This window comes from Bemisia tabaci, chromosome 9 (assembly GCF_918797505.1).
Source record: "Bemisia tabaci chromosome 9, PGI_BMITA_v3".
Taxonomy (NCBI): domain Eukaryota; kingdom Metazoa; phylum Arthropoda; class Insecta; order Hemiptera; family Aleyrodidae; genus Bemisia; species Bemisia tabaci.
The window spans coordinates 27,431,007-27,444,031 of record NC_092801.1 but is presented as its reverse complement, the minus strand read 5'-3'; the positions used below and the strand labels follow the sequence as shown (position 1 = coordinate 27,444,031).

The 13,025-nt window shown below is 40.0% G+C and overlaps 1 protein-coding gene across 2 annotated transcripts in view; it reads left to right on the top strand.

Annotated features, from left to right (window-relative positions):
* LOC109040370 (solute carrier family 23 member 1) overlaps positions 1 to 3,691 on the top strand; it is a 52,065-nt gene extending 48,374 nt beyond the window's left edge. The window contains exon 13 of one of the 2 annotated variants that reach the window (XM_072303890.1): positions 1,164 to 3,691. In XM_072303890.1, coding sequence (XP_072159991.1) covers positions 1,164 to 1,345 — 182 coding nt within the window. In that variant the 3' untranslated portion in view covers positions 1,346 to 3,691. Of the gene's footprint in view, positions 1 to 1,160 lie in introns of both variants that reach the window. The other variant, XM_072303889.1, reaches the window with a different exon arrangement.
* The last annotated feature ends 9,334 nt before the right edge of the window (positions 3,692 to 13,025 follow it).

Below are 13,025 nucleotides of genomic sequence, written 5' to 3'. Positions count from 1 at the left end.
AAAATTTCAATTGCAGTCAAAAATGTTTGAACTCTAATGAGTACTTGAGTCCGTTCGTAGAGAGAATTGAGGCAACGCGGCTCATGGATGTCACAAATGGGAATGAAGATTACACAAATCGGACGTTTTTGTAATACTTGATCAACCCGTTCCCGAATTCCAATCTCCGTTCCCTCTCTCATTCCATTTGTTCCTTGCCGTGCCCCCATTCCCCGGTCCGTTCCAGTTTATAATCTTTGAAATTGATGAAAATGTAATGTTTATTCCCGTTCGTGACACTGTGAATGCCTAAAATACGGGAACCAATCAGAAATGGATTCGCATTGTCTTCACTCTCAGTATGAAGGGACTCTAATGAGTACCAGGATAAGATTAAGGGGAGGGGAGCGGGGAGGGTGTTCGGTTCAGGCAACTTGCGTTGGAATGTTGAGGTGATTCGATGGACGTCATATTTTGTGTCAGAACGGCATGCGATATATCACATCAATTGGTTCCATTTTTTCAGCTACTCGTCATTTTTCTCCAATTTTGAGATCGCAATTCTGTTGTCAGGAGACTAAAGCACTCACTTACCAATTTTAAGAAAGACGTAACATTCAATGTAATAAAAGCGTGGATTTTTTAGAGAGAAAACATCGCATTCGATACTGTTATCGAAAGTACACTCGAATGCGATATTTTCTCTCTAAAAAAACCACGCATTTATTGCGTTGAATTCCTTTGTCAAATTTGGTACATGAGTACTTCAGTCTCATGACAACAGAAGTGCGATCTCAAAATTTGAAGCAAATGACAAGTAGCTGAAATTATGGAGCTAATCGATGCGATATATCGCACGTCGCTTTGACGCAAAAAATGGCCTCCATCGAATCACCTTAAGTTGCTTTCACGCCGAGCCGAGAGATCGATCGAGTTTTCGGACCTTTTAGACCTCATCAGTTGAGCGCACTCGTCAGTGAACCCAAATTAGCATCCTGCAAAGGTACACCTCTGTAAAAAATTGAATTCGCTGAGTCAATTTTGCAACCTTGGAATGGAGTTTTGTTCTTTCGTCAGGGAGACGATGAGTTTTGTGACAATATGTCTGTGATGCACTTCTCAAGGTGGATTTATTTTACCTATCCGAATGAAACCATTCTAATAAATGACATTTTCTCCAGCAGCCGCTCCTGGTGAATCCGGCCTGAGTTTGTGGCGACGGAAGGTTAGTGAGGATTTCAACTTATCCGAGGTGCGGACATGCTCCGTGTGCCGCGCTAGTATCGCAGAAAACGGCACCCCCACAAGTGAACACTCTAACAATGTCAATGTCATCGATGCCTGTTTCCTAGCCTGGCTCGCCTGATCATGCTTTTGAACGATTTGAAAAAAGGATCAAACAAAATGAATGCACATCGTTCTTTACAAAAGGGCTAATTGAACTGCATTTTGCAAGTTGGAACTACAAATTCTGGCCCGGGTTAAAAACAGCGTATGTGCCATTGGTTTCCTTATGCACATAAGTGTTTTTTTCAGATGTGCCAGAATCTATAGTTCCAAATTGCAAAATGCAGTCCAATTGTCCGGACGTTTGTGCGAAAACGCATACCTTTGCGGGACAGCAGAAATGAAATCCAAATTGTGCGATTCTGAGAAGGGCTTTAAAGCTCAGTTTGTGGCTCTGCTGACTTTGTAGCGCTGATTTTAAGAACCATTGGAGAATTTTCATGCAAATTTTTATTGCTTCATCTGCAAGTGCTTGAAGAGCTGATTTCACCGAATTTTTATAATTTTTTTCTGTCATGGGAAATAGTATAAAAATATATTTAAAAGGGAGAAAATGCATCGCCTAGTGACGTCATTTAACGGCAATTCACATTTGAACACACGTATTTTGGCAGATAAGATCATTTTGTCATATCTTCTCCAATGATCGTTCAATTCATGAACCAAGGGTATCCTCGTGATCAGTTCACTCAGTAGATTCTACTTAAACTTGAAATTCATCAAATTTCAGACACCTGCAAATTCTCTATTGTTTTCATTATTTTCAGCAATTTTAAACCCAATTATAAAAAGATTGATGTGCAATAAGAAAAAGCATTTGCTGATCTAAAATCAGCGGTAAAAAGTCAGACAACGCCGATCACAATGAAGTCGAACCCTTTTTTTAAAAAAAAAAAATACCTACCTGTAAAATCGCAAAAATAGCTCGTTTCAGAAACAGGCCAAAAAATCAACCATTTCATGTAAACGTTATCCGAACGTACCGCTTCAAATTGTTAAAACAAATAAGCGTGACATTAAGTTACCCTTCATTTGACTGCTTATGCAATTTTAGCCACGGCAAAGTCGATATAATTGTATCAAGCCTTTAAACATAAGTTCCTCTGCGATCTTTTCTTTGTAGTTAAGTCAAACCCAGTGGAACATAAAGCTCATAAAGTTATAGATCAACTCAAATGAGTTGATAATACATCACAATTATGTGACAGATGTGTTGACCCATCAATCACCTCTGTTCTATTTTTCAATGAGTAAACGAAAGTTTCTCGTATACCATTTTTGTGATTATACAACGTGTTGATTGTACCAAAAATTAGATCTGACTCGATCAAAAATTGTATTTTTAACACTATCATACATTTTTTTTTGTTAAGTTATTTTGCTGTAGATTACTATCACCATACCTATGTTATGCCATCTTCCTCTTCATTTATCAATGATTTCTTTGCTACTTTACTCCAACGTACCAAGTAGGTATGCTCTTCCGTATACGAATTAAAACTATGCGTTTCGCAGTTAGTAATCAGGCAGTTGTACCATTCATTTAAACGTCTTTTGAAGGTTGCAGTCTAGACAATAACATAAGCAAACGAAATTCATCGGGGTGTTAAGTTTTTATAATGTCGATAGAAACTTTCTTTTAAAAAAAAATACTGATCGCGTTGGTACATACCATAATTTCTTGCGCCTAAGTGTTATGCAGTGCGGAAGCAAAGCAAACGTGAACATATGCACGTTTGATTCCGTTAAAATAACATGTTAGTATCTCAGATAGCCGAAACTTAAAGTGAAAGATACCTTATAGTAGTACCTAACTCGGTCTCTAACTAACAGTTCCATATTTTTCATAGGGAGGTCTCGCCAAAAAACATCATTGTAGAAATTGATGTTTGGATGGATCTCATTATTTTTTTATTGCTGATAAATGTGCAGGATTCAACCGTTAAAATACGATTCTATAATAGCGTAACTGGCCGATTAAACGACCTGGAAACATATGTTTAGTTTCTGATGTGTACTTAAACACAATTTAAGTGTGCCATTTTGAACGTAATGTATCAAAGTATTTCAACTCTGAAACGATCTTTCCATCTTAGATATCGCACGAAACAAAAAGTCGCATTTTCTACAAACTTCTGTTTATGAGCGTTTTCATTATTTCTTTGATGCTTTGCGGAGATGTGACTAAAAATATAGTTTTTAAAGATCTCGACTTTTAACAAGCTCATGAATGATTTTGTAGTAATGTCAAATGACTTTTGACATATCAGAGTTTGTGAATTTATTCATTATCTTCAGAAGCCATTGATAAAAATGTTATTAACGATAAGTAAATTTTGAACATACCATTTTTGTTGACCCGTATGCCTAAGGTAGTGTTAAGTTTATTATTTTTAAATAAATGTTCTGACTTTTCATTTTTTCATCATGCGTGTTTTACTTGTCATCATTTTCTTTAAAAATAATTTCCTTTCGAAAGTGACATCTATATATCATTGTTTTGATATCTAAACATGTCAAAAACTTGACTTTTTTTTCTCTCAGAGATTCCCTCCAAAGCTCATTCGGGGCAGGTTTTAATTTATTTTATTTTTTTTTTTTTTGGGAGGGGGACCTTCCTCCGAATAAACTTGGCCTTCTTGACATCTTTTGCGAGCCTGTTCCCCCTTGAAACGCAACTGAGACAACCTTCTGCCAAAAAAGTTTCTGAATTCCTCGAATATCAAATTCCTGAGAATTGAGGTGGTAAAAGATTATTAAAAATTTCTCATCTAATTCCCCACAAAGGCGGATAGGGCCGGATTCTCGTGCTTGCCGCCCATGGGCCGCCTATATTTTGCCGCCCCCTTCTCATTCGTTTTGAAACTCGATAAAAACCATCAAATGAACGTGCCAGCGGGGGAGGGGTGCATAAGACGCATTTACTCGTGTTGAACACATTTTTTGGGAAAGCCCTGTCAACCCTACTAGCAAAAGCTCACGGAACTTTGCGCGAGAGTTAAGTTCCGTAAATCTATCTCTGTGTGGACAAGGCCTTCCATTCAAAAGAAGTGAACAAAAAAATTATAAAAGAACAAACATAAATGTAGATCAATGATTTTAACTTTCGCCGCCGGGCCGCGCTGACCGCACCGTGTTTGGCGCAATGCGTGAAGTATTCCGACAGTCTTGTAGGCGCTATGCGTTTCACGCCGACCGCTGCTGAACGCGCTGTGTTGGACGCAACGCGTGAAGTATTCACGCAGTCTTGTAGGCGCTATGCGTTTCACGCTGACCGCAATAACCGCACTGTGTTTGATGCAATGCGTGAAGTATTCGTGCAGTCTTGTAGGCGCTAATATGTGTTACATGCCGATCGCCGCGCGGAGGCCTCCTTTTCATCTTAAGTCCTTGTTATCATTTCTCTCTCAGTCGCACCGTTCCTGGCCAAATTGCTTCTTTGGTCTCTCTCTTAACTCGATTAATTAAAGGTGCTGTCTCTTGTATCACCGAAAGACGACAAAATTAGAAATTACTATACTCTCAGGGAATGAGAGATTTTGCTTGTAATTTTTTTATAAATCCGATTTTTTTTATACCTACATTTAAAAAAATTGCAAATTGTTGCCGCCCCTTAGATTTGCCGCCATGGGCCGCGGCCCGCATGTGGCCACCCCCTTAATCCGGCCCTGAAGGCGGATAAATTATTTTGGTCCTGAGGGATCCCAAAATAATATTCGACCAAATTTACTGGCGTTAAGGGAAACTATATTTAAAAGCAGTTGCTTTTCCGGCCTTGATTAGCCCAATCAAGAAAAATGAAGGTCACTTGCAGAATCAGCCTTGAAAATCTACCAAAGCAGTTGATACATTGTAGGCAAATTTACCCTTGTTGACGAGTTTTATTGATGCAAATTATGGCTTAAAATTTTTAACCTCTGTTCTTGAAAGTATTGAAAGACGTTCAACGCTAAAAATATAAAATCCAAAAATTAATTTTACACTTTTGTGAACTTTTTTCCAAAATAATTAATCATCTCCGGAGCTAGGCTTGGCTGCCGCGAAAGCTAGTTTGCCTCGGCGGAAAAACGTCGCATGAAGACCCAGACGTTGCCAACTTTCTTCCTATAAAAGATTATTTTTATAAAAATTTAGAAACACATTTTCTTGAGATTCTCGGAGATCATCAGATTAAATTGCGCAGAAAATTCTCTAAAACTTCAGAAGATAAGAATTCAGCAATTTTTCCCGGGAATTTTAATTTAATCGAAAGGAATTTAGCAACGCTCGTGTATTCCTACGACATTTTTCCTTCAGTTTGCAGCGGTCTAAAAATGATGTTCGAAGACCCGGGAGTTGCCAAATTTCTTTTGATAAAACATTGCTTTTAAGGAAAGTTAGGACTATATATCTTTGGAAGTTTTAAAATAATCTTTACTCAGAAGATTTACAAAAGAGAGCTCGCGCGTTTTCCAGGGAATTCTTATTGAATCGAAAGGAATTTGGCAATGCCCGAGTGTTCATAAGGCATTTTTCCCTAACGCTTCAATATTGACATCCAAGCATAGGACCTGATAGCGGTAATGGGTCTATCGCGCGCAAGGGATGGAGTCAACTTAATATATTTTCTAAAGTGTATTGATAAATAGTGATTCTGTGTATGATACAACAAAGTGTATCATGAAAAGTCCGTCGAAAATCCCCCATCAAAAAATTTAAAAGCTAAAATGTTTTCATTTCAAAGTTAATTATACGGTTTTTTTCAGTTCGCCTTCAACTGCGTCTGCAGCAATTGTTGTTGCGATTATGTTGTGCGTGCTGATTTTAGCGCATTACATACTTGACTCTCTGAAGGCGTTTTGTGTGCGCAAGTAGCGCACCCTGTTGGAGAACAACAGATGTAAAAATTGAATGGATCGCTCGATCCCTACTTCGTTTGTTCTTCTACAGAGTGCGCTACTTGCACACACAAAACGCCTTCAGAGAGTCAAGTATGTATTGAGCTTGAATCAACACGCACAAAATATTCGTAACAGCAATTGCTACAGGCGCAATTGAAGGCGAATTGAAAAGAACTGAATAATTCACGTTGAGAAACATTTTAACGCTTACAGCGGCCGTAATTCAGCCTAAGCGTAATCGCGGACCAATAAGAATCAAATACTGCAGTGTAGAAACCCTGTTTCAACCTTCTCGCCAGGATTAAAACCAAAGGAACCGGACTGGGCAATTTGTCGATTTTGGGTGCTTAAACAGGGAAAGAAGAGAGAAAACCTTCATTTCAATTACCTTACCACATTTCCTTCTCGAAGTTTTACGTAAAATACGGTTGACGAATCGAAACTTAAATTCAATCCTTAAAAATGAGGAAGTATCCGGGGGCTATCGCCTGACTATTACCACAAAAATCATGGAAATCTGCCCAGTTGAACGGTAGAACGAGCCTTGACAAAAATGGAAATTTAGGGGGTCAGAGAGCTTGTAGTACTTATTGATGGCTCGTAAAGCACTACAAGGATATTTGAGGAGTCGGAAATAAAAGTACTCTCAAATTCAAAATTGGTCAGAAATTTGCGCTTTTGTGAGTTCCTCCTTTCAAAAATTTCATCAAAGCATACATGAGTTAGAAAAATGAGTCTGATGCACGCTAGAGATACAGCCAACTGAGTATACTTTCACAGGATGAATTTGCTCGAAAATCTCGTTGGGCACATCAAACTATTTTGAAATCCACTTCTTAGCGCGCAATCTGCGTAGTTTATAAGAAGCCTTTTCGAATTTACCGCGTATTGCCTGTGTCACTGTCACACTTTCAAAACTAGCCATCAAATTATCAACGTGTGTTGCGTGCTTCAAATTGGAGGCACCCCGGTCATTATAGCCCATGTAGCATAGCGCTCGCAGCCATACGCTGCCACGACTCGGTGCTGCGCACAGTGGATCGAGTCAATCAAACAGGTCGGACATGAAATTTTTTGCTAAAACTGCAAAATTGGGTGTTTAATTCATCACATTTTATATTTTAAGGGATGCTTCTGAAAAAAAATTCACGTGGAAACCAATGGTACCACTTTTAAAATCTCAAAGTTTTGTAGAAACGGAGTTATAAGTTTTTAAAGTTTCCGAATTTTGTCCAACCTCTCCCATGGACTCGATCCACTGTTCGGCGGTGGGATATTATACCTTAACACGTGAAAATTGTTTGAAAGTATCCTTTCCTATATCTTTTTAACTTAGTTATAATCAGATAATTTTATCTCACCGTGTATTCGTAACAGCGCGGCGGTGGACGGCCGGCCAGCGCGGAACGCGCTTTGGCTCCTACAGTACAAGTACAAACCTACTTGAGCAATGCGTGAAGTATCCCTTTAGGTTGGTAGGCGCCTGTAAGCGCGTTTCGTTCCGGCAGCACGCCGCGCGCCGCGGCGAAGCACGAAGCGCCATACTGCCGTGCTAAAGGAAGAATGCCGTATGAGCCTTCACATGTTGCCAAATTACCTTCGGTAAAAAACGAATTTACTCGGAAAATTGTCATAATTTCTCTTCAATTTTTTTAGGCAATTTCGTTCGCAATTTAAACTAAAATATCGAAGCATTTCAAGGAAAAATAACTGAATTTTGAAATACGTCCGACTGTATAACGTTTTTAAAGAAGTCAATTTATGGAATGTTCTTTTTTTATTTTTTGCGGCAGATAATGGAGAACCCTCTTAACTGTGTTACAGCCATCTCATTTTACTTCTCCCCTCTTTTTACTGAGGGGTCTCTTTCCTGACTTTACCATACTTACAGTCCATATCGACGGTGAGACTACCAAACCACGCGCGCATCTCGGTTTCCGACGTTGCAAACTTCCTATCATACTTTATTTTTTTATTGAAAAACCACTCAACATAATTGAATTGCATTTTGCAATGAGGAGCCACTATTTCTGGCCCATTTTAGAAACAACATACATGCCATTGGTTTCCCTATGCAGATATGAGCTTTTATGGGAGACCCAGAAATAGTGGTTCCTCATTGCAAAATGTAATCCAATTCATGAAAACTTCCATATATTTCTTCTCTATGAGAAGGCAAATCTGTGTAAATTTGAAGGAATGATATTGATTCGTTCGCCTTCAAAAAAATAAAATAGAAGCGGAGATTACCGCAAGGTAGTCTGGTGGTCAAGGTAGTCTGGTGGTCAAGGTGGTTTGGTAGCTTCGCCGTCGCGTCGATACCCATTCAAAATTAATGAAAAGAAGGAAAAAGTATGGTTGGAAAGAATTAATCAAATATCGCACACTAAGAATAAAATACCAAACCCGATCGACTCGAACGCCTCCCATATCCCGCGCCGGGTCACGCAGTTATCACCGGGTTATCTCCAACTCTCGTGATCACTGGACGTGCCCTCGTGAATACTTTCGTTCGTTTTTGTTTCGAATTTTATCAAAATTTTATCCACACATTTTCGCGACCTATGCACGGTCTGAGTAGACACGCTGTCTCCATAACAGATCAAACGTACTCGCTAGTGCCGAAGAAAAAAATCACTGAACATCAGTGTCCGTCCAGTGGAGAAGTGGCGTCAGTCCTAATAACTTCAAATGAGGGGCTTGGAGGACAAGGCGCATAAGTGCAGTTTTTGAAAAAATCAAGGCGTTAACGATTTCAAATAGAATGCATTTTCTGCGAAAAATCTGCTACCAAATTCCAAGTTTTAAGCATCAAAAAGTCAGTCTGAACTTACTTTCCGCCACGAGGATCCGTGTAATTTCGGAACTTGAAACACGTTTTCTCGAAATAGCAAAAACTGTACTTATTCGCCTTGTCTTCCGAGCCTCTCAATTTGAGTAACTGATATCAGAATTTAGAGAAGTATTATTCGAATATATTTCAAAACAAAAATCACTCGAAAATTTCGAACCAAACAGGACGTATGCGGCAGTCTGCGGTTTACAGTTTTGAAAGGAAGCGAAAAAAAGCTCCATGGCCTTCTATGGATGATTTACGTCGTCGAAGTATGGTGACAGGTGGAAATGTCCAATAAAAAATGTCCAATAAACAAAATGTCCTATTTTAAAATGTCCAATTGTCATAATGTCCACGACAAAATGTCCAAAAGCTAAAATGTCCAGAATTCAAAATGTCCTATATGCAAAATGTCCCATATGCAAAATGTCCCTTATGTCCCATAGGTCCATATATATGCAAAATCAAAATGGCTTAACATCAGCTTACGTAATGCCTCAAGCCTCTCCTTCTTCGTTTTCTTCTTCAATTCTTTTGGGTTTCTTCAATCTGTAGGAAATGGCTCTCAGATAAACATCAACCGCTTCATCTTCCTTGTATTGCCCATAGCTAGCCACGATACTTTCCACTCTGGCTTGATTAGTGATATACCGGCGACTAATCGGATGTTTTATTTGAGTGTGCCACCTCGAATTTGCGTAATAAGCTGTTCTACGTCATTTTGTTCAGCTTGGATGTGCTCAATAAATCGCCAAAGTATATGCCCAGACACGAGATATATTAATCAATTACAAGGTCTAAGATTAACTCTGAGACAAACACTTGAGCTTAAACTGCGAAAAACACGATTTTTAATCAATATTTGAGCCTTTTGGCAACATGTGCCGACCCAAAAGTACCCTCGATTTTTTTTTTTTTTGGTGATAATCTTTCATTTTAGACTAAAACGCAACTTTTCTACCCTACCGCGAAGCTGGGAAAAAGGGTTGGGAAATTTTGAAGGAGCCTCCTACCCTCACCTTCGCATCTGCGATGTTCAGGGTACAATTCTGCCTTGCTAAGGAAGAGCGCCGCATGCACATTCGATTGTTGCCAAATTTCCCTCGATAAAACGTGTATTTTTAATGGCATTCATGGACATTTTTCTTCGAACTTTTCAGATATTTTAAATCAAAGAGCCCGCAAAATTGTCTGACAATTTTGGAATAAAATATTCACAAATTTCCCAGTAATATCGGTTTTTATCGAAGGGAACTTGGCAACGTCTGAAGGCTCATACGGCGTTTTTCCTAAGCACGGCAGAATTTTGAACCCAACTTCACGCCCTCATTTCTCACTCAAATTAACCGATAACTACTCGTAACTTATGGTTTAGGACACTTCGTCGCAACTCCGACGTCAGAGCGTACCTCAATTGGACGCATTTCTGCCAAACGGAACTATGTGCATTAAGACATGAGCCCTGAGACCCATGAGAATATATGCATTACAGGGCTCACTTCATAATGCACATAGTTCCGTTTGACAGAAATACGTCCAATTTTCAAGTGAGCCTTGTGCTCCTTATGACTCTGTGTTTTCCGCAGTGGCGTGGCGTGAATTGCAATTTATCGATTGTTATGCCATTTAAACCCATGGAGAAGGATCGATAAACAGGGTGTTCGCAGCGAACACCTTAATAATCGATTCTTTACCATAGGTTTAAATGGCATAACAATCGATACATCGCAATGCACGCCACGCCACGCCACTGGTTTTCCGGGACTCATGTAGAAATAGAGATACGCCATTAGGTCAGCAAAGCGATGACTGGAAAGAGTTTCCAATCTAAATCTCAAAATCAGATTTTTCGACCCGTCGTGACCAAAATTGTTTCATTGAAAAGTTAGTCTCGCGGATTGAGGTCCTTAAGTTTTAACCTTAATTTCCTGCCCCCTAACCGGCCGATATCCAAAAAATTGGGAAATTTTAACACATAGAATGATCTTCTGTACCGCGCCGAGAAAAAATTGAAGTTGATTTAACATTCTGGATGTAAAAAAAGTGTGCGAGAACTCACAAAACTCTGAATTGGACGTATTTCTACCAAACAGACCTATGTGGAGGTGAGAAATATGGGGTGTGCTCTAGGAAGCTGGATAAGAAGCAATGTAAAAGTGGGCGTGGTTCCTTTTGAAGAATTGGAAAAGCGGGATATTGCATTCTATCAAAGAGACCTATGTGCCAACTGAATGCGGAACTCATGAGCCGCGGGCATGGCAAGAGAGCCTTGTGGACAGGGCTCATGAGTTAAAGCGCCCCGACGACGACCTGTTCGTTGTGCCGGCGATCGATCGTTGCCGCTGACGTCACTGGCGCACAATTATTCTCATGCACTCTTACGCAAAGAGAACTAACGAGCACACCCCACATTTCTCACCTCCACATAGGTCTGTTTGGTAGAAATACGTCCAATTAACCGCTATAGTAGTTACTTAAGCGACGTCAGGATGAAGAACTAACTGCTGTGGCAGGTTATTCGGCATTTTTTGAGTTCTTGCATCCTTTTTTTAAATCCAGAATCAGGGTCGGATTAAGGGGGTGGCCACATGGGCCGCGGCCCATGGCGGCAAATATAGGGGGCGGCAAATTTTGCAATTTTTTTAAATGTAGCTATAAAGAAAAATCGGATTCAGAAAAAAAAAATTACGAACGAGAAAAGGTGACAAAATCTCTCATTTCCTGAGAGTATATCTCTAATTTTGTCATCCTTTTGTGATACAATAGACTGCACCTTTAATTAGTCGAGTTAAGACTAAGAGAGAAACCGAACACGGAATTTGACCTGGAACGGCGCGGCTCAGAGAGCAATGATGACGAGAACGTGAGATGAAAAGGAGAAACCCTCGGCGTGGCGGTCGGCATGTGACACATTTTAGCGCCTACAAGACTGCATGAATACTTCACGCATTGCGCCAAAGACAATGCGGTCGCTGCGGTCAGCAGCGCGCGGGCAGCCGCAGCGTGAGACGCGTAGCGCCTACGAGACTGCATGAATACTTCACGCATTGCGTCAAACACAGTGCGTTCAGCAGCGGTCGGCCCGAAACGCATAGCGCATGTAGGACTGTAGGAATACTTCACGCATTGCGCCAGACACAGTGCGGTCAGCGCGGCGCCGCGGCGGAAGTTAACATTATTAAACCACATTTATGTTTGTTCTTTCATAATTTTTTGGTTCATTTCTTATAAATGGAAAGCCTCGTCCTTGAAGATAGGTTTACGGAACTTAACTTTCGCGGCAAGTTCCGTGAACTTTTGCTAGTAGTGTTAACAGGGCTTTCGCAAAAAATGTGACCAACACGAGTTAACGCGTCTTATACACCCTTCCCCCTCCGGCACGTTCACCTGATGGTTTTTATTGGTGTTTCAAAACGAATGAGAAGGGGCGGCAAAATACAGGCGGCCCATGGACAACAAGTAAGTAAATCCGGCCCTGTCCAGAATATTAAATCAACATCGGTTCTTTTTTCGGTGAACCCGAAAAACATTTCAAAGATCAGGCTCAGCTTGAAAATAACCTTCTTTGGATAAAGTTTGGGGGTGGATGATTGTTTTTAACGTAAATAAAATATATTATTATTATAGAGGCTTGAATAGGAAAACAGATTGGCGTCATCACGACGTTCAAAGGCACTTTAATACCAACTATTTGATGGAAGCCGAGCTTTGTAGATAACTGACAAGAAAAATCCTAGAATAGATTCCGTCCTGCACAATTGATGTTTCATGGCCTACCGTGAAAATTGAAGGCGAAATGCACCGAGTTTTACAGGCGCCATCATGTCGCATCGAGTTTGGACCGAAAAAAGGAGGTTTTAAGTTGCATTCCTCTACTTGAGCTTCAATGTTAAGGACAAAGTAAAACGAATATTTTTACGCTCGAAATCTTTTTTCTTGACGTTGAATCTTGGTACCATAAAATTTACGACTGGTTAAATTCAAAATCGCTCCAAACTTATTTTTTAACCAATATGCGACTTGGCGCGTTACTGCTGAACTTC